The sequence below is a fragment of the Urocitellus parryii genome, chromosome 11, assembly GCF_045843805.1.
Source record: "Urocitellus parryii isolate mUroPar1 chromosome 11, mUroPar1.hap1, whole genome shotgun sequence".
NCBI classification, from domain to species: domain Eukaryota; kingdom Metazoa; phylum Chordata; class Mammalia; order Rodentia; family Sciuridae; genus Urocitellus; species Urocitellus parryii.
Genome location: NC_135541.1, coordinates 99,954,023 through 99,981,749, shown reverse-complemented (window position 1 = coordinate 99,981,749; position 27,727 = coordinate 99,954,023). Strand labels below are relative to the sequence as shown.

At 37.9% G+C, this 27,727-nt stretch overlaps 1 protein-coding gene across 12 annotated transcripts in view; it reads left to right on the top strand.

Annotated features, from left to right (window-relative positions):
* Nucleotides 1–27,727, top strand: part of Pde4dip (phosphodiesterase 4D interacting protein) — a 185,985-nt gene that overhangs the window by 135,182 nt on the left and 23,076 nt on the right. For 6 of the 12 annotated variants that reach the window (XM_077791175.1, XM_077791178.1, XM_077791177.1 and 3 more), the window contains 9 exons: nucleotides 372–514; nucleotides 11,483–11,571; nucleotides 17,436–17,668; nucleotides 20,354–20,786; nucleotides 21,612–21,804; nucleotides 22,736–22,852; nucleotides 23,927–24,446; nucleotides 26,024–26,259; nucleotides 27,320–27,371. In XM_077791175.1, coding sequence (XP_077647301.1) covers nucleotides 372–514; nucleotides 11,483–11,571; nucleotides 17,436–17,668; nucleotides 20,354–20,786; nucleotides 21,612–21,804; nucleotides 22,736–22,852; nucleotides 23,927–24,446; nucleotides 26,024–26,259; nucleotides 27,320–27,371 — 2,016 coding nt within the window. Of the gene's footprint in view, nucleotides 1–371; nucleotides 515–11,482; nucleotides 11,572–11,850; nucleotides 13,419–17,435; nucleotides 17,669–20,353; nucleotides 20,787–21,611; nucleotides 21,805–22,735; nucleotides 22,853–23,926; nucleotides 24,447–26,023; nucleotides 26,260–27,319; nucleotides 27,372–27,727 lie in introns of those variants that run through there. The other 6 variants (XM_077791185.1, XM_077791184.1, XM_077791183.1 and 3 more) reach the window with 2 other exon arrangements.

Below are 27,727 nucleotides of genomic sequence, written 5' to 3'. Positions count from 1 at the left end.
AGACTATAATTTTATTTGAGATTTGCCCAGAATCTGGCCTAAAGGGGCAGGCTTTGAAGAAAGAACAGGCCTTGCAAATCTATCAGTAGTGACTACATGTGCTGCACCAAAGAGCTCGTTTGTTTATTTATTTATTTATTATTTATTTATTTATTTTTTTATTGTTGGTCGTTCAAAACATTACATAGTTCTTAATACATCATATTTCACAATTTGATTCAAGTGGGCTCATTCATTTATGATGTCCTGGAGAACATTACTTTAGAAAATCTCACAGTCTAGAGTAGCATTGATGGCTCTTTGGAAACATATGTGGACTTGTTACAGTTGATGGCTAATCCATTTTCCTTCCATGTGGCATGTTCAATCAGCTCTGAAAGAGATCGAACTCTGCAGGTGGAACTCGAAGGGGCCCAGGTATTACGCAGTCGGCTAGAAGAAATTCTTGGAAGAAGTCTGGAGCGCTTAAGCAGACTGGAGACCCTGGCCGCCGTTGGAGGTGGGGAACTGGAAGGTGTGCAAGTTCGTCACAAGCATGCCTTCTGAGCACTGGAGGGTCACACTGCATCCCTGGATGGAAAACCTGTTTACACTAACCAGAGGGAGCCTTGTCTGATGTGGCAGAATTAAATGGTGACTTACTAATAATAGAGCTGGTACAAGTAGCATCAACTACAAAGTGAAACTCACTTTAGCCTCCTGTATCTTATGTACATACCTACTTCTCCATTGATTGTTGGAGGTTACAAAGTGTATTTGCACATTTAAATCATTCAGTTTTAGTTTCCCCACACATACTCATTCTTTTTCCCAGCCCTTCCTTCTTGTTCCCTCATCCCTTCTATGGGCCAATAAAGTTTATTCCTTCCCCACTTTCACAGTCCATTTCATATGTTCCATATCATGTCATAAATGCATGTGTGTGTATTATTTTTGCCATTCAATCAACTCCTGCTCTTTGAGAGCATTTTTAAACTCCAATAAAAGATGAGAAAGAGAAAGATTGAGTTTATAAGAATGACTTTGCAAAAGTGATAATCCATATCAGAAGGTAATCAAAATCAGGAGAGTAGTCTTAGGCCAACTTAAGGAACAGAGGCAAAATCTGTTAAAGTGTTTATAATAAACTTTTGGCTCTAATATTGTTTCAGAGTTGACTGTTGATCAACAGAGGTGAAATTAGATAGTTAAATATTAAATTCTATTTAAAACTTTGTTGATCCCTTTAGGTTTTCTTTTAAGCCAGGGACATGCCATTTAGTTTAGAAAAGTCTTCCATTGTCAGAATTCTCTGTGTACAAAGATAATTGTTAATGTAATATCCCTGTTTAAAATCAGTATTTTGCCAAATAACTCCTGGAAAAGAGTATCACTTCTGTATTTCCATTTGGTAGTGGCACTAGTTGGAGTCCTTTATTTTTCACTATCTAGTATGCATACACTTCTCTATATTAAGTAATGGGCTCTAGGCTTTTAAGTGCTCAAATAGTTTAGAATGAAATGTCACTGATCTTTATTCATAGGTTTTAGTCAGTGTCTTGGTCTCGTGTGGCAACATGACAGGTGTAAGGAAAAGGCACTCAGGATTGTATTTCTGGTATTTTAAATGTCAAGAGTATAAAAAGTAACCAAGATTACTGTGGAGTTTTGTGGATTCAGCACCAGGAGGTTTCTTATTTCTGTGGATATTTGTTTCCTAGATTAGAAGCAGAGATTTCAGTTCTTTAAACATGGTAATAAGTGAGCAGGGATTTAGGGTTTTAGTACCCTAAACATGTCTGAGTTTCTTTTCTAAGCTAGATGGAACATAATTTTTCTTTTTATTTCTGTTTTTCACGTGACACTGTTTCTTTCATATTTTTTTAAAAAAATTTTTAGTTGTAGATGACATGATACCTTTATTTTATATGGTGCTGAGTATCAAACCTCATGCCTCATACATGCTAAGCAGGCACTCTGCCGCTGAGCTTCAGCCCCAGCCCTTTTCTTTCACATTTGTATGCTGACATGGCTTACATTACGGTCTAATATTCATCAAGGATTCTGTAACCTTAGCTGTGCCTGTAACAGTGTCAATTGATGTAACATGGACAGGGAGGACATACTCTACCAGAGAAACACCTGGAATATTTTGATTATGTGGTTTTGCAAAGATTGGTAGCCATAAACCTTTCTCTTAATGGAGGTGCCGTTTCACTTTTAATGGCCTTGAGAGGAAAAAGGAGTCAATGGGAAAGAGAGAGGAAGTATAAGCATAACCACTCACTATTCTTAGTTTCCTGGTTGTAAGAGATGCTTTCCTGTACAAAACTTTATGTAGCTTTCTCCAAGTAAGAAAGCAGATAGTGGAGTTGAGCATAGAAATGTCAACCTGGGCTGGGGTTGTGGCTCAGTGGTTGAGCTCTCACCTAGCATGTAGGAGGCACTGGGTTCAATCCTCATCACCACATAAATGTAAAATAAAGATATTGTGTCCACCTAAAACTTAAAAAAATAAAAAAAAGAAATGTCAACCTATTGAAGAGTAGTCTCTCATGTTATTACAATAAGGCATTTAGGAAAATTTTTCTCTTAATTTTACTAATAGACCAAGGAAGCTTTCTAAGTCTACTGTTAAGTTTTAACTGTGAGTGATTCTTCGGTTCCAATGGCTCATAGTTATTATAGTAATTTATGTTAATAATCACCGCTTCTATCAACCTCCAGTGAGAGTGGATTGATAGAATACATTGAATTTGATTTTGATACCATAAATGTAACTAAAATCTAATACTAACTTTCTAGTTTTGATTGGGTTGAGGCTTGCAAATAATACTACTTGGAAAGAGCTTGCTGTCTGAGGATATTTGTTTCCTAGATTAGAAGCAGAGATTTTAGTTGCTTTAAACATGGTAAGAAGTGAGCAGGGATTTAGTACCCTAAACATGTCTGAGTTTCTTTTCTAAGCTAGATGGAACATAATTTTTCTTTTATACTTCTGTGTTTCACATGATACTGTTTCTTTCACATTTTTTAAAAATATTTTTTAGTCATAGATGACATGATAATTTGACATATTATGATTAGAGAACACAATTCTGATGAACATTTTTTGTGTAACTCACAGATAGCTGTGATTGGACACATCATTCATATTGTCATTTAGCATTATGTAATGTGCTTCTTTTTTCTCTTCAGGAACACAGGGTCTTCTGAATTACTCTACCTTTGTCAGGCATTTTTCAGCATTACAATAATTTTAGGTAAACATGGAGTGCCGTGTGTGTGTGTGTGTGTGTGTGTGTGTATGTTTGTGTGTTTTACTCTGGGGATCAAGCCCAGGGCCTTGAGTATGCTAGGCAAGCACGGTACCACTGAGCTACATCCCCAGCCCACTTAGGCCATTTTTAATCAGAGACAGAACTTAAATTTAGAAAAATCCATATTGATAGATTTCATTGGTCTTACATTTTCTTTTGAATAATGCAAGTCCACAAAGTAATGGTTAAAAGGGATCAGGGTAGATAAAGTCTATAGTTTTTAGGACTGTAGAGTTAAAAAGGACTTCTAAGGGTATTTTTTTAATGAGTGAAATGGAAGTCCTTATGACATGTTTACACTCTTATGGAAGTTTTGTTAGTTTGTTTTTTGAGGGGTTATTTTGTTTGTTTAGGTTTTGTTTTTGTTTTTGTTTTGGTGCAGGGATTGACTATAGAACTTCATACATGCTAGGCAAGTGCTGTGTGACTGAGCTACCTACCTAGCCACTCTACTGCAGGTTTAAATCATTGAAATCTAATGATTATTAGAGACTAGTATACGTCAACATTTGTCTGATGGTCTTTTTTTTTTTTAAAGCTATTTAGTTATTTACTTTGAGAGGGTATACTCTTATCCCCTGTTTCCTTTACCCTCAACCCATCCATTGCCACGGCAACTTTTCTTCACTCAGTTGTAGACAGCAGCAATATTTTTAGTACCTCTGTATCTTAGTATATTTTTCTTGTTCATAATTCTAAAATATTTTTTAATTATATCATATTTGGTTAAAAAAATCTATTAAGGTTGAAGAAAATCAACCCATATAGGATCTCAGCCACAAAAAGTAGCTTCCTTATAAGATTCTTTAATATATTTTACTTAGTTTATACATGAGTGATTTATGCCTAAAAGACCTATCACTTCTATGCTAATTTATGCTCCTAGTTTAGTGTGTGGGTTGTAAGAAGTTGAGTCATAGTTTCAAAACAGTTCAGTTTTCATTTTGTTAATTTCAGTTTTACTTTGAGTTTTGAGTTGCTTCTGGAATCTTCTGATTAGGGAAAGAAGCAGCAGGTCACATTATACTAAAATTATTCCTTTTGTTAAAGAAGTAAAGGTTGATTGGCTTACCTAAAAGTTATAGTCTTAGAACACTTTTAGTACTTTTGCTTTCCTTGAGCTCGTAATAGAAGTCTCTAGATCCAATTGTTTGGGTAAAGGCATTGTTTTCTGGTCTTTTTACAAAAGAGCCACATAATCTTCACACTTGAAATAGTTGTCTCTTTAATACTAGCTGGCCTCATATTCAACAAGTCTGTAGCCAGTATCCTCCAGATAAGGGACAAAATGTCTATGAAGTTAGGGAAAAAAAATCAGTAACTCACACACTTGAAATCCATTTTTTATCTTACATTGAAATATTGTACAAAAGGTAGAATAAGTGAAATGAATTTTCTTTTTCAAATACAAACATCTTGTGAGATAGAAGCACATATTTCTTCCTTGCTCTTAAGTTAAAGCTTGGGATGCTTTTCTCCTTTGGATAGTATAGAAGAACCACTTGTACTCAGGAAAAAAAAAAAAAAACAGCTGAAAAAATGGAGCTCATTTATGGTAACTCTAATAAAAAAAGAGAAGGGACAAATCAATAGGTAGTGTGCTGGACAGATTTCTATAAGGTAGTTTCTGAGTCTTAATGCATTTTGAAATATTTAAGCCACTCCTTCACCATTTATAGGTTTATTAAAACATTTTATTATGATTAGAAAATAAAGTAATACTTTTACATAGTCCTGAGTATTGATAGAAGGTAAGTTCTCAGCTTTTTTCTATGTAATCACATGAGCCAGGATGAGTGTCCCAAATAAAGAATTAGCATTATCATTTGCCTCCAACAGGGAAATGGAACTTTGTCAGATTTCAAGTAAGAACACTTAAACTTATAAAGTGATAAACTCATTATTTTTGTGTTACTTGCCTTTTGTTGTTTAAAATCAAATTCCAGAAATAAAAATCTTTATTATACTGTTTTCCTTTGCTAGAATTGAAAGAATAAAACAGAAAGTTCAGCAGCATCAGAAAATGTTTGGTCTAAAATATTAAGAGTGGGACTAAGTACTTGAACCAAATTAACTTTTTTTCCCTGGAGAATGTCTAATTGTATGGCAAATTCTTGTAGATTTGCTTTTTAGCACTTGAGATTTGCTTTTTAGTACTTATTCTAAGATATTTATCTCTCAATTTATAAACTTTAGAGGTGTGTATATATACATGCAAGTATATTTTATAACTCATGAATTCCCATCACTGTCCATGGAGCATTATTAGCTTAATTTTTTTAAAAGCAAAGTTTTGTTTGCTTTTATCACTTTAAATTTTGTGGGCTTAAAGTGATTCATAACTTCAGATGAAAAAGAAAATGACGTGTTAAATGATCAGAAACTTGGCATTAAATTATTTTTAGAACTTTCCCCACCAAATTAAGCTGTATATTTTTCTTTGAAAGTTAATTTCTTCATAGATCTGTGGTGTTAATCTGTATTAATATTTGTGTTAAAATGGAGAGTGTACTTTTTATATATAAGTGTTAGAATTTCAGCTTACTTTAGTTGAGACACAACAAATTGTTATTGATCTAATAAAAATATCAGAGGCCAACAGAAACTATTTGGTTTTGTTCTTAAAAGATTTATGAGAAAAGAAATAGAGGATACTTATCTTTTTTTCTTTTCCTTTATAGAAAAATCAGTCTATTGATCATTGTACTAAAATTCCAAGTCAAAGTAAGGCTCTTTGGAATGAGTACTTTACTAAAGGAAGGAAGAAGAAACCTGAATTTTTCTCCTCCCAACGAAGTGAGACTAAAGAGACAGTGTTACACTTTTCTCCAGAAAACTGAAACTGGCTGCTTTACCTTAAAAATCCTCTCTTAATTCTCCTTGCTGAAGTAGATTAGGAGAAAGCAGGACGGATTTGAGGATCCACTGTTATAGTGGCTGGTGCTGTCTCTTTAAATCTTCCTAGAAAGGCCTTGTGTTCTTTAAAGAAGAGACCATAAGCGGGAGGAAATCCTCAACATTACAGAATTACATTTACAGAATAAGTCCAGTGAGCATATCTTCTCTCCAGGACGTCCTAATTTACACATGTACTGGTCATCCTAAGGATAAGTGACTAGTTTATTGAATAATCACCCTTTTGAAAAAGTAAAAATGTTTTCGAAAACCCTGTTGATATTTCATATCCTGAAAAGTGATTTGGATTTTAATTTAGTTTTGTAAAGCCACTTAAAAACAGTGCTTTCTGAATACTGTATGGGTCAGGGGCCTCCAGGTTGCATGAGATGTGTTGCAATTTAAGACAAAGGTATTCCACAAAGGGGCTTGACTTGCAGACAGCAGCTTTCTGTTGTTCCAAAACAAGCATCTGTTTAGATAAAGAATTTTATTTCTCAGTAGAGGCTATGGAGAGCTATATAGAATATTGACTTTTTCTTATGGCTCTGAAGGGAATGGATGCGGATAAAATTGATAGAAGAATGTTCTCCTTTGGTTCTTGCTAGCATCATAATATTAAGCCAGTGATGGTTGGTTCATGACATAAAGTATGAGAGTTCTGCTAATGAGCACACAGCAGAGTGTCCAGGAATGAAAGAGATGGATGGAGAGGACCTGGCACTGAGGGAAAGAACACTGTGCACTGCAAACTTAACTCATGCTGTCAAGTACTAGCTTTTAAAATCTTCTTTCAGGATTAGTAAAATATGAACACTGCTATGTTCTTGGTTTAGTTCTTAAAGATTTATGAGCAAAGTAGAAACATATCTTTTTTCTTTTCCACATGGGGAATCAATCTATTGATTGTTGTACTAAAATGTCTTATCTCTTTGCTGTTGATCCCATATAAATGGCTTATAGGGGAAATAATGATTATAGAGTAGGGGGAATGATCTTGACCCCACCCAATTTGGACTCCTTACTAAGAATTAAAATTAAACTTTGTGAATTTTCCTGTAAAGCTTATTTTGCATGGTGGAGTTTCAAGACAGTTATAATTTACTGCTGGTGAATCCTGTTTGTATGGCACCTTTCCAAAGAGTTCATCCTATTTCGCTAATGGCTCTATTCTTTTTCAACTGTCCTGGAAAGCAGAAAGAGCACAAAGTATTATTTCAAGCATCTTGCTGAGAAAAACCGATCTTCATAAGTGAAGAAGTACAGGTAGAATCAATCAAGGTCATCCAGTTAATAACATCAGGTCTAGAATTTCCTTCTGCTTACATTTAGATTCTGTGGCCTTCAGTTTAGTCAGCCCTAGTCCAAGGACCACTTCAGTTGATAGAAAATTATTTTCTACATCTAAATAATGGACATTTTAGTGTCACCTCTGTTTTGTGTGGTTCAGAGCCTAGAATCTTGTAAGAACCATAACTCCATCAAAACCATAAATAAAAGTTTATCAGCAGCAACAACAATAACAAACAGCAATACTGTCTGAGGGTAAGCTTTATTGAGGACATACTGTACTAAGCACTGTTCTAAGCACTTTAAAATTAGCAAATCCTTTGAAGTTCACAACAGCTGCATGGAATGGATGATATTATTAACCCTAATTAACAAATGAGGATACTGAGTTACAGACAGGTTATGACTTGCTTAAAGTCAAGACTAGTGACAAAAGAATAATTCAAACCTTGACTGGCTCCAAAGTCCACATTCTCGATATGCAATTTATCTTCAATTTTAAAAGATTTATAAAAGTAAGAATTTTTTCCTTGGTCAAAGAAGACCTTATGGTTGCAGAATGTTTAAACTGTTGCCAAAGGATTTTATCATGTTACATTTTAGAGGGTTATTTAAAAAAATATTTTTTAGTTCTAGTTGGACACAATACCTTTATTGTATTGATTTATATGTGGTGCTGAGGATCGAACCCAGGGCCTTGTATGTGCTGGCAAGGCAAGCGCTGTACCACTGAGCCATAACCCCAGCCCCAATTTTTTTAAAATATATATTTCTCTTAGTTGTAATTGGACACAATACCTTTATTTTTATTTATTTTTTATTTTTATGTGGTGCTGGGGATTGAACCCAGTGCCTTGCACGTGGTAGGTGAGCGCTGTACCACTGAGCCACAACCCCAGCCCTTTTAGAGGGTTATTTTGTTTATTTTGTAGAACTGAGTAGATGGTAGAAGATAATTTTCAAGATCTAGATAATAGACATTTTGTTATCACCTCTATTTTGTGTAGTTCAGAGCCTAGAATATTATAAGAACCACAATTCTATCAAAACCTCAAATAAAAGTATTTAAGATTGCAGGCATGTTTTCATATTAACATGAAACATGTAAAACTTGGAGAATTGAGTCAACTTATGAATGAATAGATTCTTAGATTTTGGAGACTCTCAAAGTGACAGACCAGTTTATTTTATATTTTTATCCATAAAAGCAGAAGACTCATCAGTATAAAAAGTTTTAGAACCTTTCATTTAAATTAGAAATTTAAAGAAGTCCAAGATAGTTCTAAAGATAGACTTCTGTTGCCATTTAAAAAGCTTAGAAAAGGGGATTCCCCACAAAAGAGGTTCTTTATTTTCATTCATTTAAAAAAATGTAAGTTATAACAGAAAGATGGATGACTAATGTACACTTAGATATGATAAATAAGATATCTTCATTTTATTCCAACATTTTCTATAAAATATTTTCAGCTTTATTCTAGTCCTCAAACCAACCAACAAACAAAAATTGTTTTCAGCTTTCTAATTCAAGGTGGTAAAAGGTAAGCAACTTTAAAACTGCGGTAAAGTAACTACAGCAGATTGAATGAACTCTGGGGGGTAAGGAGGAAAGAAAAATAAAATCCCTGTGTGGTAGAGTGTTGAGGTAAGATGGGCATTCTTCCTTTTTCTCTAATTTCTGATGAAGTCAGAACCAACACATCCTGTCCTCCCCCCAGTGAATTAAAAAGGAACATTATCTAGAAATGTAAATGTGGCATCAGAAAGGTAAGTGGAGGGCAAAAAAGTGTCAGATAAAAAGCTTCAAAACTCGTGACAGTCATCTTTCCTAATTCCACTTGAGGAACCTAATAAAGGAATCATCCTGGGATGTGGACTTAGCATAGGCTGTGCAAGCTACCAAGAATGGTACGGGACAAAGATCTGGATCTAACAGAGCTGAGCTTCCTTGAACTACAGGATCATTCTCTGGCTCAGTGTTCTAAAGGAAAACAATGGAAAAATATGCTTTCTTAATCTTTCACTGAGTAGGACAATTAATTTGTGTGCTTATGCACACACACACAGGAAAAATAAGATTATGATCTCTGTCATTGTACAGGGAAAGATTCTCCAAAGTAAGCATAATATATATGTCCTTCAGTGAATTATCATTTAGTGTTTTGAAGCAGTCAGAGCATTCACCTCTGAGTAGAGGTGAACATATTCACCTCTATTCAGCCAGTGCCTTGAGTGAGAGAGTTCTGGAAATAATAATTATTGGAAATCCCCACTGTACACTGTCTGCCACAGATTAAGATGCTCATTGTTAGAGGTTTCTCTTTGTGGAGGGATTTGCTGAATAGGATCCTACCTTGGTCCACGATAAATAATGTTCACCAAAAGATCAGGGAAATTAAACTGTTAGAACAGCATGCCTAATTACCTTTATACCTTGATGAGGTCAGCATGAGCCATTGCAAATCTCTGGCATGAACTTGCAGATGCCAAGAAATGGAATCTAAATACAAATTGCCCCTGTTCAACTCATCTGCAGGATGGGGAGTAAGAATTCAGGCTTAAGAAAGAATAGGTGAGAGGGCTAACCACTTGGGACAGTGAATGCTCATTATTCATGTAGAACCTTTCATTTATGGAAATCTGAGCTCAGGAGGAAGCTCCTTGGATTGGGAAGAAGAAGCAAAAATAAAGTTCTGATTTATCACCTGAAGAAACAATGAATGGATCCTAAGAGTACAGACACTTCTTGACATAGGTCTTGTCAGGATTAGTTGGGTAACCTTGGATAAGCCACTTAATCTCTTTAAGGCCAGGGTTATTGAGTGGAATGAAGAGGACTTTAACAGATTGGTTGCTGAGTCCAGGGTCAGAACTAGATCTTGAGATTCTCTAACCTGGGTAGGTTCTGTAAGATACAGGGTGGCACAGGAGATATTCTTTGGTATTTTGATAAAATAAAACTATAATGTGGGCACAGTTATTGATCTAAAGTAGTATGGACAGTCTTTTATTCTAACAAAAGTAAAAAAGAAATTCTCTAGATCTGTTCATTATTGTCACTAGCTATATGTGGCTATACCAATAAAAATTAATTTAAGTAAAATAATTAATCCAGTTTCTAAGTCACACTAGCCACATTTCAAGTGCTTAATAGCTACATGTGACAAGTGTCTACTTATTGGGTACTGTAGACAAAGAACAGTGCCATCATCAAAGAAGGTTCTGTGGTCAGCACTGCCCTAGACCACTAGCTGCCTAGACCAGTGATGGCAGTGATTTGTCCTTTAGAGCAGGGTGTGGATGTTTGTGCTGTGGGGTGACCGTGTACGTGGTGGTGACTGTGTACACTGGGGAATGAACGAATGGATTAATCCTTATTTGAACAAAGTATAAAAAACCCTCCATTCAAAGGATGTTGTCGTTGAACAGAGTTTGAGAGACATGGGGAAGAGGGAAAGAGGAGGGAATTAGGAAATAGTATCATTCTGTGTCTGAAATCTGGACTAGACCTGAGTCTTCCCCAGGACACAGGACCCCCAGATGGGAGAACCTCAGAGATTTCATCAGTCTCTGCATAGCTGATCACAACAATGGAAAAGTGGGAAAGGAACTGGGTTGCCTTAATCCCTAGGAAATGAGGGAAACTCTTAGCATTTGTTGGGGGGAAAAAGATTAGTTATGTTTGGCCCATGTTACAGAAGAAACAGTTGCTACATAGCCAGGATGGAGAATCATTTAGAATTTTAAAAAATAGATAAGAGGGTGATCATTCTTGACAGTCAAGCTTTTTGGTTATAGATCTGTACAAGCTTGAGTGTTAGTAAAAAATTACTGCAAATACACTGAGAAGGATTGGTTCTGCTTTCCCTAATGGCTAGGATTCCAGGCACTTGGGGAAAGAAAGAAATCAGAGGTGGATGGCAAAGAGTGTAATTTTACCTGCTGTCTGGAAGCCATCTGTGAAGGGACTCACCTTTCTCTTCTGAACTTACTTCCAGGTGCAGTGGCAGGGGATGACACTGAAGATGCCAGCACTGAATTCACTGACAGTATTGAGGAGGAGGCTGCACACAACAGCCACCAGCAAGTAAGTCAGTGTCAGGTCCTGGGGTTCCCTGGGTGGAAGGTACACAGCCCTTCTGGGGTCTGATGGTCTCCCACGGCCTTTGTGCTCCTAAAGTGAGAAGACATCATTCTATATAAACCACTTCCCAGTCTGCTGCTTGTCCTCCCTGAGCATCCCAGTTGCCTCTCCAACCCACATTGTCAGTTTCTCTAATAGACCCTTTTGTTTTTACTACTTCTGTGTTTGTCTTCTGCTTCCTGCCTCTTCCTATCCACCTTTGCCTTTATTTACTGTCTGTAGCTATAGCTTCAGAAGAATTTTTACTTACAAGACAATGGATACTTCCCCTCTTGGGCTTTTGTAACTGAAACACACCACAGAAGACAGGGAGACATCGAAGGGCTGCTTGGGGAGGTGGCAGGGCTTAGGACCTGCATGGGGAGAATGCTGAGAAACTCCAAGAGGATCAGAATGTCTCCACAGCAGGGATCTTTCTCAGTGGAGTCTCATATAGAAGAGAACTTGTCAGTGCAACCTGACAGACTACCCAGGTTGTGACTAAGTCAATGACCAGCAGATGGCCCTTCAACAGCAAGCCCCTATCAAGCCTCAACTTGGTATCCAAGGCTGAAACACAGTCCCCACCCACTATCAGAGAAAGCCACGTTCTCAAGTCCAAGAGTGAACGTCCTGGACCTCAGAGATTATCACTGATAGTGAGCCCACAACATTTGTTGGAACTCCTAAGTGTCTCCGCCTTGCCCAGTGACATGTAACAGTTGCATCTTCTAGATGGACGATGCCTGAAACTAAGTTATTGCAGAGAAAGTAGATCCCTGATAGAAATCCTTCTGCAAAAGCAGCCGGGCTCCCCCAGTGATGGCTTCCTTAGGACTATGAGGAAACCTGTAGGGGAAATGAGGATGCCTGGGTCTATTTATATACCACCTGCATAAGAAAAAGAGGAAAAATTTAATAAACCAGTGAAAGGAGCCCAAGTGAACAGTCCCCAAATCTTACAGGATATGGCACAATACGTCCTCAAGAATTTCCCTTCTACCAAGAGTCCCTTTTTGTTGCTTTAACCATAGCTAACCTTCACTTCTCCCTTGAGTTTTTGCATCAGCTCCACTACTTTTGCTTGAATATCTTTTTCTGAGTCCTTCTCACCAAAGGTTGTGAATTTAATTGTGCAAACCACTGCCCCTCAGTACAGATGCTTCTGCCCTTCACTCCCTGATTTCACTGAGGATCTTCGGTAAGAGAAAGGAACCTACAGAATGAACAGATATTCACTTTAAGACAACTAGTTTGGGATGGCAGCTGGACACTGATGGTTAGTGACTGGGATGGGATTAACTTAGAATAAATAAGCAGGAAGCACAGCTGTAAGGAGATTCAGATTCTGATTTGCATGGTATAAATTATTTTTGGTAGTACAAGTCCTATAGGAAAACTGAAAGTCATTTCTTCCATAGCTTTTTTTTTTTTTTGTAGCCTAACATGGAGAATATAACCAAACCCTATTTTGATGAGGTCAGTCCAGCTGGGAAATGGACTTCTACATTGGGGCATATTGCAGTGCTTGCAATATTACTTGGCATAGGAGATGCCTAATATAATTTTAAATTGACAGACTTCTGGATTAGGGCTTGACTCTTGATAGATAAAGTGTATACCTGTTGGATGAAGAGTCTCTTGGGTAAGCACCATTTTCCTTTTTATCACCTTTTCTTAAAAAACCAATCTTCAGCTTTGGGGAGGAGGACCCTTCGTATGTGAAGTCATTGTAAGTTTACTTCATTTTTCTGGAGTTTACACTTGTGATTCTCTTTCTTTCAATTAAATAAAGCTTGCTTTGCCATAACTGTGTTTTGTGTCCGGATTCTCAAAAAAAAAAATCATTTGCTTTTTTCTAGGAAAATGGTTCCTTATTTATTAGGTTGTGTTCTCCTTGTTGGAAACTAAGACTTATTCTTGACACCAAAATCCCTTCACTCAAGCATCCATGTACTTCCCCTGGTACACATATCCAACTTTGGGTTCCTGGGCAAGAATCACCTTTTAGCCAAAGAAAGTTTTTTTCCTCCTTATTTTTTTGACTCACCTACTTAAGCAAGCTTCAGGTCTGGCTATGATGATAATTTCTCCTAGATATCTCCCACAAAATCCCAATCTCAAAATAGATTAAGATCTACAGTAAACACCTAGGAAATTTCCATTAAAGAAACTAGAGTAATCAATCATTGCTTTCTTCATTTTAACTTTGCAATGGAGAAAAGTTAATCAAGAATTGAGATTCAAATGCAAAGGAGAGAAGTCAGTAGACTAAGTGTGATGTTTTAGGAACAGCTATTTAAAAAACTAATGTTATTTTTATTGTCCAGTCATGATTATGTACATTTATGGGGTACAAAGTGATGTTTTACTATATAAATAAAATGTGAAATAATTACATCAAGCTAATAAATATATCCATCACCGCACCTCACCCTGGTTTCTTATGGTGAGACATTTGAAATTTATTCTTAGTTCTTTGGAATTATACATTATTAGTGACTATAGTCATCTTGCTGTGTAATAAATCTCAAAACCTATTCCTTAAGTCTATCCAAAACTTTGTACCCTTTAATAAACAATTTCCTGATGTATCCCCCCTCACTCTATTCCTTACTTCTGTTCAACTTTATTATAGATTCCACATTTCAGTCCCATAAGTGAGATCAGGATATATATGTCTTTGTCTGCCATGCTTATTTCTCTTAGCCTGAAGGACTTCAGAATCTTCCAAGTGACAGGATTTCTCCCCTTTTTAAAGGCTGACTAATATGAGGCTGAGCATCATATTTTCTTTATTTACTTACTTCTCTGTTGAGAAGTTGACCTCTTATCATGGCTATTGTAAAATGATGCAGTAGACATGGAATGCTGAAATCCTTTGACAATATGATTTCAGTTCCTTTGTAAATATATATCCAGAAATGGAATTACTGGATCTTATGAGTAGTTCTATTTTTAGTTTTTGGAGGAGTCACCATACCATTTTTCACAGTAGCTATTCTAAAGTTCATTGTACAGGTTCCCCTTTCTTGGCATCTTAATGCTTGATATCTTTTTTTCTTTCCTAAGTTTGTATAAAAACCAATCTAACAGGTGTGAGGAGATATCTCATTGCAGTTTTATTTCGCATTTCCCTAAGGATTAGTGATGCTGTGCATCTGGGGAAAGCTAGTTTTTAATGCACTTATTGCTGCCTGGGAACTGACTTACATTGTGAGAGGTATGAAGCAGTAGGGAAAAACAGAACAACTCTATTCAAGCAAAAGAGAAGATCCTGCACTAAACCTCTGCAGGGCAAATAGGAACTCAGCACCCAAAAAGTTGAATTGTATGGAAACAATAGCACAAGTGAATTAGATAATGTTGAAGAAGATATCTATAAGAAAGACATAGCTAAAATAGATTTAATGGATTCATACTACTGCCACACATAGTGGAAGTCTCAGGGTTTGTTTGAAGGAAGGAGCAGAAATATTTGCTTTTCATTAATGATTAAAAACTAATGAAAAGGCTAGTTTCTGAGTCACTTTTCATACATTGACATTTAAATTATATTTATATTTAAATTTTAAGTTTAGTCAATGGAAGCCATCTTTGAGATAGAACTATGAAAACCCAAATTAGCATAAGCAAAAATTAGATCTCGAGTCATTGTTTTTTCTTTAACAAAATAGGTGTATTGAAACCAATAGAGTAAGGTATCATACATATAGATGGTACTTGAAAATAATTAAACTTGTTTGGCATGGTGACACATACCAGAAATCCCACTTACTGGGGAAGCCAAGGCAAGAGGATTGCAAGTTTGAGGCCTGCCTTGGCAACTTTGTGACACTCTATCTCAAAATAAAAAATAAAAAGAGCTGGGGATGTAGTTCAGTGGTAGAGCACCCCTGTACCATACACACACAAAATGGGTAGATTTATAAAGTTGGACATTATTTTTAAGCAAAAGGAATCCTTGGGTTTTAGAAAATAATAAATATTGTACCCATATTCAAGACTAATGGTGATGTTTTAGTTATGTTAATTGGAAAGGGTTTATATTGAAAGATAACACAGTTAAATGAAAGGTAGAGCCATAAATTTTGCAAAGTGGTTTTATCCAGTACCATGTCCTTTATTTTGTCACAAATGGTTGGTGGCATATGTGGAGATGACCCCCAAACTGACTAAGCTGATCAGCAGAGTTATAGAGAGAAAATTGTCAAGAGCCTGCCAGATATCAAGCTCACAGAACCCATGTACAATTGGGTACCTAGAGATGGTGTCCTTTGTGTGTGGATCTCTTTCTTTGACATAGGTGCACATCTCCTTACTAAATACCACTTGCATGTTATGAGTTACCTCCACCACAAACCTGTGGCTTAAATTTTATCATGGTTTCTTAAGGGAAGTAGCAAAAGTCAATTGCTTTTTGCCAACCCAAGCAGCTCCGATCATTGATCCATGTAAGGTACCCTGGATCTTATTCTGTTAACATATTGATAACTTAAATGAAGGTTTAAAGCATATAACTAATTCAACAAATCATCCCTACTTGGGTAACCACTACACGTTATAGAGATGCACAGCAAATATTTTGATGGTTTTGATAATTAGGAAATGGTTCTGTATAGCTAGAATGAATTTATAAGTGATAAGTACAAATAACAGATTTATAGATATAAAAGAAAGAGAGAGAGAAAAAAAAAAAACATGACCCAGACAAAGCTGTGGGAGAGAGGTGGGAAACTGAGAATTAGAATTGACCTGGAGGTAAGTAACTCTCAAATGCTTCCACTGAGATAAAAATAAAAATCAATGTGACATTGAGATATATTGAAATTAATTTAGACAGGCAAGAAATCCTTGTTCTAAAATAATAGTCATACACTAAGTATGTACTTGTGTTTTGATTTCCACACTTTAAAAAGCATGAAAAACAGCTAGAGACGAGTGCAAATGAACAGAAAGAAAGTCTAAAACTTCGCTAATTCCCATTTGAGGAAACACTGTAAGATTTGCTTTAATTGAAACTTGAAGAGGATTTTTAAGAAAAAGAAAGGTATTGGGAAATTATTTCTACCTTGATTTCTTTTTACATGCTTAAATTCGTAAAGAGAATTTGGCTGACAATATTGGCACAAGTGAAATAACCAAAAAGGAATAGAGGCTTTTGAACAGGGCTTCACCGCAGCTTCTCAGTAGTTTAGGATGTGATTCCCCTGCTGTCAATGAAATAAAGCTTACTCTGTAGCTCCACCATTATTCTAATTTTGTGAGGACTGCTGCTGTTTCCTGAGTACCCTGAGCCCTCCTGCTCATCTTCTCTTTGGAATCTAAGTTCCAGGTAGGGCCTTTGGCATTGAGCCCTGCAATTTTGAGCCATCATCTTCTGATTCAAGGATTCCAGTGTTGTGAAGCTTCATGACTTGTGAGAAGACTCTGGGGAACTCTGACCTCTCAGAAATAGGAATCACCCCATCCACAGACACCAGACTTATTTAAAACTTGTTTGTTTACGTGTGTGTGTGTGTGTGTGTGTGTGTGTGTGAGTGAAAGAGAGAGCGCTTTTTGTGTTTTCCTCACCCTTCTGTGTATTCTCCTCTTCCCCTTTGTAACAACTCTGCTCACTAGATGTGTCCTCCTTGCCCAAACCACTCTCCAAGACCCTTATGACTGAGAAAATCCTCATAAGGGAGTTCATTTTAGCTTTGTCTTCTTGTTGTTGCTTCCATTGAAGGATGTCCTTGTGATCTCATGTTTCTCTTGGGTCCTCTTTAATGACCTAACATCATTTTATGTATGTGACCTAATCTCTTTAAACCATTATTTTGTTTCAGCTTACCAAGGTGGCTTTGGAGAAAAGCTCGGCAACCGTGGAGACCCAGAACACATCTCTTTCCCCTCCATCCCCAGTAGGAGGGGACAGTAACAGGTGTCTTCAGGAGGAAATGCTCCACCTGAGGGCTGAGATCCACCAGCACTTAGAGGAGAAGAGAAAAGCTGAAGGGGAACTCAAGGAGCTAAAGGCTCAAATTGAGGAAGCGGGATTCTCCTCTGTGTCCCACATCAGGTAGTACATTTTCTCCAGGGAAGGGGAGCCTACAGACCACAAGTCCCTACCACCACAGCCAGGGCCTTGCCTTGCTGCAACCAAGATGTTTGTGTTGCTACATGACTACGGGATCCACATTCCAGGATCTATGCATTGATGTTTCTATGAGTTCTTTACAGAAAAGTCAATGGATAATGGTGATCACTTGTTATTGATTGGAATGTATAAGGGATCTTCTGCCCCCAAAGTTTAACTGCTGTATGCAGAACCACAGCAGTTCACAAGATAGGGGTATTTATATAGAAGCCCCTGCATCTCCAACTCAGTTCCCTGGCAGAAGCAACGAGTAATCGAATCATGGAATAGCAATTTTAATAATCTCTGCTGCTTTATTAACTTGATGAAAAATGATAAATATCTGATTCATTGACTAGATTGGCTACTCTGTCTTTAGCAGCTTTTTGTCAAAAGATGCCCAGAGAATATTTTGATATAGGGATAATCCACTTAATCATTCACCCCTGAGGACTCTTGTTAAGAGTACAGCTATAAGATGTACAAATTTTAAGTCATGTCCTGTGGTTTCCCTATATATTACACATCACTTAAACTTCCTTGAATAACATTAACATTTGAAGAGACCTTGATATCCAGCCCATTGTCCATGTTTATAGTTAAGGAAACTCAGGCCTAGGAAGTTCTAAGTGACTTACTCAAGATTGCATAATGGTCCATAGCCAGACCCCTGGCTCCTGATTTTTAAATCTGCTCCTTTCTTCTGTTATGTATTTTTTCAAATAATTTTTTAAAACTTCGGTGATCATTCTAAATGTTAGTTCTTTCACACTGAATTATAATAATTCTTCAGTTAAGTTCTACTTAAGTTAAAGCACAAGTTTTGCTTAACTTTTGCATGTGTGAATTTAGTTGAGATGTTACAAACAGAACAATTCTTTTTGATTCTACACATCATGCCTAGGTATCCTTGTGGATTATTTTCCTTTTTCCTCAGAGTTACTGTTCTGAAACTGATTTTTTCTCTCCACCAGACCTCAAGAAACACTGAGGTCTGGTGGAGAGAAAGATAGAATCTAATACCTAGCCACTCCTTTCAAGATTTTTGTTGAGCATGCTTTCATTACTTCGTACTGTGAAAACATTAGTGTTTACCCCAAAATGTAGTTATAATATTAAATATTGTTTTCTATATTATATGTGTGTCCCCCTCTCTCCCTCCTTCATCCCAATTTTGGTAACATCCTGTCCCTTTTTATCCATTGAAAAACTGTCTCATGGATGCTCTGAATTCTATGTCCTAAAGTATTTTCTTCCCTAAATGACACCAGAGTAATTCTGCTTGAAGGCCCAAGACTTCAGGATTCTGAGAAATCTAGTTGAGGGACATATCCAACTACTGATCCTTCAGGCCATGAATTACCTTATTTTTTTCCTCTTCAAGCTCAGCACTCTCAGTGCTTAAGAATCACCTGTGGAACTTAAGTAAAATTCAAATTCATAGGCCTTAGCTTAAGAGCCTTTTAAACAAGGACCTGGTGGGATTTTGATGTTAATATTCCTCAGGTCTGCAGTTAGTTGCAACAGCATCGAATGACTCCTCTGTTGTGGATTCTGAGCTAACCACATCCTGTAATTTCATTAGTATCTACTAATGTTATAATTCTTATTTTTCATAAAAAGTGTCATAATTTTTATTTTATCTAAAAGGAAACTGAGACTCCAAGAGGTTAAGTGAATTATTTTGTGAAAGCCATGTTCTTTATAGCTTCCATTCAACCCCAGAAAATGGTTTATTAGGGATAAGGGAAAAGCTAGAATATCTTGGTGAAAATTAGTTTAGTCAATTTTATTTTGTCGACAGTGTGAATGAATGTTTTACATGGCAGGTACCTGTGGAGACCCTGGGATACAGGGCAAACAGTACAGATATGGTTTCTGCTCTCATGAAAGTTATCTCCTATTACATGAGCCAGACATATAGCAAATAATTATATGTTTATGTTTTATCTAATTAGTATTGTTTCTTTCTTATGTGTTCCTAGATGCCAATTATGGTGGGGTTTTTTTGTTGTTGTTGTTGTTGTTGTTACTGGAGATTGAATTCAGGGGTGCTTACTGAGACACCTCCCCAGCCCTTTTTTATTTTTTATTAAGGCTGGCTTTGAACTTCCAATCCTCCTGCCTCAGCCCCCCAAGTCACTGGGATTACAGGTGTGAGCCACTGTGCCCAGCTCCTGGATCCCAATTTATCATTCAGTGGTTTAAAATGGATGATAAATAATAGAACTGTAGAATCCATAATAACAAATTTGTCATAGGCCATTTCCTTCTAATGTTTTACTGAATAGTGTAAGTACCTCTGTGTTTTCCAGAGGTCACTGAGAATTAGAAAACAGGCTATTTGGCCAAGTAAAGAAAAATAGACTGTAGATCTTGATACCGAGATTTTAGTGATGGCGCTGCCATCAGACAGCTGTTAGAAGTATTTGGTGTGGGGCTGTCTCTCACCCTTCCTAACTCTGGGTATTCCAATGTGTAAAATAAAGATGTTGTTGTAGGTTTTTGAGGTTGCTTCATGCCCTGGCATGTCCCTGAGTCTATCATGGACTGAGATGTGGGTGAAAGGGGCTATAAAGAGCTGTGGCCAAGACCAGATCTTGTTCTCTGAATGTATATTTTCTGTAGGAATACCATGTTGAGCCTTTGCCTTGAGAATGCAGAGCTGAAAGAGCAGATGGGAGAAGCAATGTCTGATGGATGGGAGATGGAGGAAGACAAGGAGAAAGGCGAGGTGATGGTGGAGACTGTGGTCGCCAAAGGGGATCTGAATGAGAGTACCCTTCAGGCTGAGTTCAGAAAGCTCCAGGGAAAACTGAAGAATGCCCACAACATCATCAACCTCCTCAAAGAACACTTGATACTAAGCAGCAAGGAAGGGAATAATAAACTTACTCCAGAGCTCCTTGCACACTTGACCAGGGAGATTGACAGAATGAACACAAACCTGGTTTGTTCTCCTGGGAAGAACCAATGCCAAGAGGAGGAGTTGACCACAAGGCCTTGCCCCAGACCCCAGAGCCTTGATCTTGGGGCCGCCTTGGCAGTGGATACCCACCAAGTAAGCAAGGGCATGGGTGAAATGAAAAATGCTTGGTAAAGAACTGGAGATATCAGTTTTTATCTTAAACTGTCTTTCAGGAGGTAATAAAGGAAGGGCAGCTTTGTTTCACAGGGAGGGAGATGGCAATAATAAAAGTACCCATTCAGTTTTAGAAAGGTTTTTACATTATCTCATGAGTATCTCCTAAGTTGTTAGTTTTCTAGGTAACATCTCAGCAGTAGCAGTGGGTGATAAGACCTCATTTCTTCCCTTGACATAATACGGTGGGGAAAAATGGCCATATAATTTTAATAGGATGTAACTGCCATAATAGTGGGATCCATCAGATTTTGAGGTATCCCAAATGGTGTGTAATGACATCTCTTTCTTATCAACTACTATTTTCATCACAGTTCATTACAGTGTCTGTGATCACAAGGGGTTGTTGGGATTCTCTTAAGGGAGTTAGCTTTGCTGAGGATTCAGTCAATGGACAATACAGAGGATTCTGAGAGGACCACTGGAATAGGAATGCAAGGAGGGCTGAGTGGAGGTTTCTACCTCTTCCCTTCAATCACTGAGCAAACATTTTCTGAGAGCTCTCCTATAGACTTGATTAGCACTGTGCTGTGTGCTATAGATACAGAGATGAATAAGACATTTTAGAAACTCTCTAGGAGCTCTGTCTAAAGCAAGTAACTACTGAATGGTGTGACAAGTACTCTGACAGACACATGAGTATAACCCACAGTGTTCAAAGGGGGAAGTGGCTATCACTGTGTGTGTGTGGGTAGGGGGGATGGCCTCAGGCTGTCTTGATCCTTGTATTGGTCCCTTTTACAGTTGGATAACCAGTCTCAGGCCCAGGATGCTAGGCCTCAATCAGAATTTAGCCTGCGTGGTTCTACCAAGCACCTGCGCTCTCAGCTGGCTCAGTGCAGACAATGCTATCAAGACCTTCAGGAGAAGCTACTGATCTCAGAAGCAACTGTCTTTGCCCAGGCAAACCAGCTGGAGAAGTACAGAGCCATATTTAGTAAGTATTGGAAGCTCACCATCACAGTGTCTTTGTTCTTCCTAAGAAAAGATAGGTTTTGCAGATTTTACTCTTCCCCCCTCCTCCCCCACCGAGTCTCAAAACAAATTCAGTCCTGACCATAGTGCTAGAACTGTGGAAATGGATATTTTACTTCAATTTGAAGATGGCAGAGAAAAAAGGAAGAAAGAAAAATTTCAAGGTTGCAATGGGCATGTATAGAAAACTCATCTAGGTTTGCTAATTTCTGGTATAGTAAGTAAACTGCCTTCCTCTCTCAGTGTAATTGGTTCTCTTTTATTTTCTTTGCACTATAACAGATTCTTTAAAAATGTATAAAAATTATTGGTTTAGATCAGCACTGTCTAATATAACTTTTTTGCAGTGGTAGGAAAGTAGAAAACATATATATATATATATATATATATATATATATATATATATATATATCTGTCTCATATGACTATTGAACATATAAAATATGGCTAATGCAATTTGGAAATTTTAGGTTTTACTTGATTTTAATTAATTTAATATAAAATAGCCACTGTATTAGCCAATACAGGTCTAGATGTCTTGGGACTCTACATTAGCTCAGCCCCATTTAAACATCTACTGAACTCCTGTGGATAAAGGACTTGCAAGTCTCACTGCAGCTTCCAGAGATGATAGTATTGGATATCCAACTTACAAGTTTCTAGTCTCAACCTACGTTGTCAGAAGTGAGATTATCAGTGAAAAACAAGCTCATCCTCAAAGAAATCCTGCCTGGAGCAGGTGATTTCTTCTCCTGCCCCCAATCAAAAGAACATATATTCCACACTTGATCTGACCTCCCTGCCCCTAAAGTTCAGGGTGAATGCCCCAGAAGTTCAGGGAACATGTGAGAAATTCAGATACTCTGTAATAGTTTCTGTTACTTCCTGAGCAGGTGAATCCCTGGTGAAGCAGGACAGCAAGCAGGTCCAGGTGGATCTCCAGGACCTGGGCTATGAGACTTGTGGTCGAAGTGAAAATGAGGCTGAACGTGAGGAGACCACCAGCCCTGGTAAGATCATAGGGTATAGGACTCACCTGCCTGCCCCAAGGTCAGCTGTCACATTTGGTTGCTATTCTAGGACCACTGGAACAGGAATGCAAGGAGGGCTGAGTGGAGGTTTCTGTCTCTTCCCTTCAATCACTGAGCAAACATTTTCTGAGAGCACTCCTATAAAGAGAGCTATATGCATTCCTGTTCCAGTGGTCCTAGGCTATTCCCATACCTTATTGATTAGTAGGGGTTGGGGAGTTGTGATTGAAAGGGACCCAGGACCAGAAAAGGACAGGAAATGTGGAGAACTCTGCTTCAAAATGAGTCTGAATATGAGTTTCACCTTCTATGATTAACTTTTAGCATACTTCTCTTAACAAAATAACATTCTATCCATATCACTATTATAGAAAAAAATACCAAGGACTACTTATGAAAGAAGGGAATAGATGAGCTCTTGGGGTTATGTAAGCAATACATTTTAAAAAATATTTTGTTTTGCCTTATAAAAGACAATAGTCATGGGGCCCCTACCTAATTAATACTGAGAAAAGGAGAAAAACACTTTCCATCTCTTTTCCCTTGAGGCAGAGTAGTGTGGCAGTTAAGAGCAGAAATCCTGGGGCAAGCCTAGTTGGTTCAAATTTCAGTTTATGAATTTCTCTGTGCTTCCGTTTCCTCAACTGCTAAAATAGTTATTTAATAAAACTACTATCATTATTAAATGTCTATTTAATAAAGGCCCAAGTTAATGTCATACTTAAGAGGCAGCAATGTGTATGGGACGTACACATGACATTGGAGGATTTGAATTATGGCTTTGCCATGTGCTAGTCTGAATGATCTAGAGCTAGTTAGTTTATCTCTGAGTCAGTAAAATGGAAGGCATCCATACCTAACTTGCAGGACTGTTGGGAGGATATAAAATATTAGGTTTGAGTACTGGTACAGAACCAGGTTGAATTGAGTACTGCTTCAATTTTGCTCCACTAATTATTATTCCTATGGCTAAACCTATTCCCTGAAAAGGGAATGACCACAGTAGCATGTCCAGTCTGTATTCAGGAAGATGTCTTTGTCTCTGTCTTTCAGAATGTGAGGAGCACAACAGCCTGGTACTCATGGAAGGGCTGTGCTCTGAGCAAGGGCGCCTGGGCCCAGCCCTCACACACCCTCCTGGGAAGAAGCCTTCAGAGAGCCGGCTAGGGAAGCAGGAAGAGTCCCAGGCATATGGAAAGTCAGAAAACATCTCTGTTCTACGAAAGGACATTAAAGATCTGAAAGCCCAGCTGCAGAATGCCAACAAGGTCATTCAGAACCTCAAGAGCCGTGTCCGGTCTCTCTCGGTTACAAGTGATTATTCATCTAGTCTGGAAAGACCCCGGAAGCTGAGGGCTGTTGGCACCCTTGAGGGGTCTTCACCCCATAGTGTCACTGATGAGGATGAGGGGTGGCTGTCTGATGGCACTGGGGCTTTCTACCCTCCAGGCCTTCAGGCCAAAAAGGATCTGGAGAGTCTTGTCCAGAGAGTATCCCAACTGGAAGCTCAGCTCCCAAAAACCGGAATAGAAGGGAAGCTGGCCGAGGAGCTGAGATCAGCCTCGTGGCCTGGGTAAGGAGTGCACTATTTGATTGATGATGTCTAAGTTTGTGGTTGGAATTGAGTGACCTAGGTAGTTTGAATGAAGAACATATCAACATAGTAAGAAGGCACTTATTTAAGTGGTGGTAAGTCTGAGAAGATACTTATTATCAGCTATCATTAGTACATTGTATGATGGCCTAGTGTCTGGGAGATACCAGGTTGCTGGGATTTTCTATTAGGAATATATTTAAAGTATCTGTCTGTCTGTCTATCAATCGTAATCTATCTAGTATGAGATAGTAGAAAGCTAGATTCAGACTACCTGGGTTTAACTCCTAGCTTTGTCACTTATTAGTTGTACAATTTGCCTAACTTTTCTGAACCTATTTGCTTACCTATTAAATGAAGATAATAAGAGAGGCCAACTCGAAGGATGGTTAGTAGCTTTCAGTGAATTAATGCAAGAGCTTAAAATAGTATCTGACATGCATTAAGCTCAGTGCTATTTGCATAATTGTTATTGTTTCTGAAACTTCATTTTGAAAAACACTGGATGGACATCCATCTTGGTATCTGTCATATTTATCTATTGCTAAATAATCACTTTACAACATAGTAGCTGTATCATTTCTCATGGTTTTGTGGGTTTACCGGGCTCAGCAGGGCCCCTGGGTGGCTGCCATCAAATGGTAGCTAAGGCTGGAATAATCAGAAAGACTTCACTGGGCTGGACACAATTTCTTTATCTACATGTCTAGTGAGTCAGTGCTCCCTGGCTTCTCTTTCTCCACAGGGCTTCCTAATGTCCAGGGCTTTCCTTCTGTCTTTGGCTTCTCATAGTGTGGTGTTCTCAGAGTGCTTTCTCTGTGAAAGCTGAGATCTCAGGCAGGAAGTAAAAGTTGCCAGGTCAGTTAAGAGTTAGTCCCAGAATTGGCACAATGTTACTTCCACTGTGTTATCTTGGTTAAAATGGTCATAGAGCCTTCCAAGATTTAAGAAAGTAGAGAATAACCTCTAAATGCTGATGAAGAAGTGGCAAAGCCAAATTGTACCAGAGCATATGGGACTGGAGGTCGTATAATGGCCATCTTTGTAAATTACAGTCTGCCACAGTATCATAGCACAGAAGAAATAAAAGACATGAAAAGTCCTATGTAACTTAGGATTAAGTGATTTTAAGTGTTTATTATCTATTGTGAGCCTACATTATACTGGTGCTGTATGAGATGTACCATATGGTATTGTCTTTACTTTCACAGAATTTATGATTTAGTTTTGGACATATGGCTAATATGTATAAAACAGTTGAAGAACAGTGGCATACTAATTTTTTATGCAGTAGTTTCTCAGAATAGCATTTATTCTTAAATAACTCCTATGGATTATATGAATTTCTCTTGGGGGAGTTCCTTAGGTATATTCTCTCTGAAATCTCTAAGGAAGCCCCTATAACTTTAATTCATTTTTTCCCATATTCATTCATATTCATTCTCTCTCTCTCTCTCTCTCTCTCTCTCTCTCTCTCTCTCTCTCTCTCTCTCTCTCTCTCTCTCTCTCTTCTCTTTCTCCTTCTCTTCTCTTCTCTTCTCTTCTCTTTCCTGTAGAAAATATGATTCCCTGATTCAGGATCAGGCCCGAGAACTATCCTACCTACGGCAAAAAATACGAGAAGGGAGGGGTATTTGTTATCTTCTTACCCAGCATGCAAAAGATACAGTCAAGTCTTTTGAGGATCTCCTAAGGAGCAATGATATTGACTACTACCTGGGTCAGAGCTTCCGGGAACAACTTGCCCAGGGAAGTCAGCTGACTGAGAGACTTACCAGCAAACTCAGCACCAGTAAGTAGGACATGGGACTTTGGAATACTCTCAGTCACTCTCACAGTTCAGACCCAGGTAACCACCACACCTCCACTGCACAATTTTATCCCAGGGTCCAATTTTACTTCATCTCCTATGGGCCATTACAGGATAATGACTGGCTAGCAAGGAGTACCAAGAGGAACATACATGGTTGGAGATGCCATGGTTACAACTGCAGAGAATTCATCACATATTGAATGTGACTTTTCAGGCAGGAGGTAGCATCCATCTAATGTTAGAGAGAGGGAGATGAAAGGGCTCTGTTACAATGAAGAGTCCTGAATTAAGAACTGAAAGATGCAAGTTCATCCTAGGTGCTGCCATCAACCTGCTTTGAGCAAATTACTTTTCCTTTTATCATCTGTTTCTGAATTGATTGCATTATATATATATATATATATATATATATATATATATATATATACACACACACATATACACACATACATACATACATGTATTTCAAATATAAATAAAGCCATTTTGGACATAATGAAGGTAGTGGCTATGGTAGTTCAAGGGATATGTTGGTTATTATAGAACCTGTTACATAGAATTTCCTAGGACTATAGCAGGCTCAGACTTGGGGGACCAACCAGTCCTTCTACTGGTGACAGGTGCAAAGATGGAACAGGGCTGTCATTTCCTCAGAGACAAGAGTAGGTTCTACATGAGAGTAGTAATGGGACACATAGCTGTGTATTTGGGAGGAAGTCTATGGCAGGACATAAAGGCTGGAGTATTTGAGAGGGCACCTAGGAGGTATCTCGTGATCAAGGAGGCAAAAGATATTTTGAAGTTTTGCCATGATTTAAGGCAGACAAAGTCACAATGGTGAGGGAAGGCCTGCCTAGCAAACTCAGTTGAGTCTGCCACCTCACTTCTACAAAGACACAACTGAGGTCTTCAAAATAATTATTCTGGACACACATGTAGAGTAATCACTATTCTGTGTCTGAATAGGCCCCTGAGTTTATGATGTGTGAAATGAGATGTGTTTAATTTCTTACTATTTCTTTCTGAATTTGGTTTGCAGAGGATCATAAAAATGAGAAAGAACAAGCTGAACTTGAGCCGCTGGCCCTCAGGTAATTCAGAAAATAATCTTATAAAGGCATCTGGACTAGGGCCCAAGGGGTCAAATGTGCTGCAACTTCATAAATTGGGGGGGGGGCTGAATGTAATAAATTAATTTATTCACTGAACATCTTAACATTATTTTTAACCAAATCCTTTCTTCTCTTTTGATATAATTCCATGGACACATTAATTCTCTAAGGTTCGTAACTTAGAATTAGCATGACTTACAAGTGAATTAAATAGGTTTCAGGAGTCTTCTCACCTTTCCCAGGGGCCTTCCCTGCTTTCCCCCTGTGTATTTAATGACCAGGGTTAAGATTTTTACAAGGTTGGCTTGCCCTAAGTTGGATTGACAGCTTGCTTA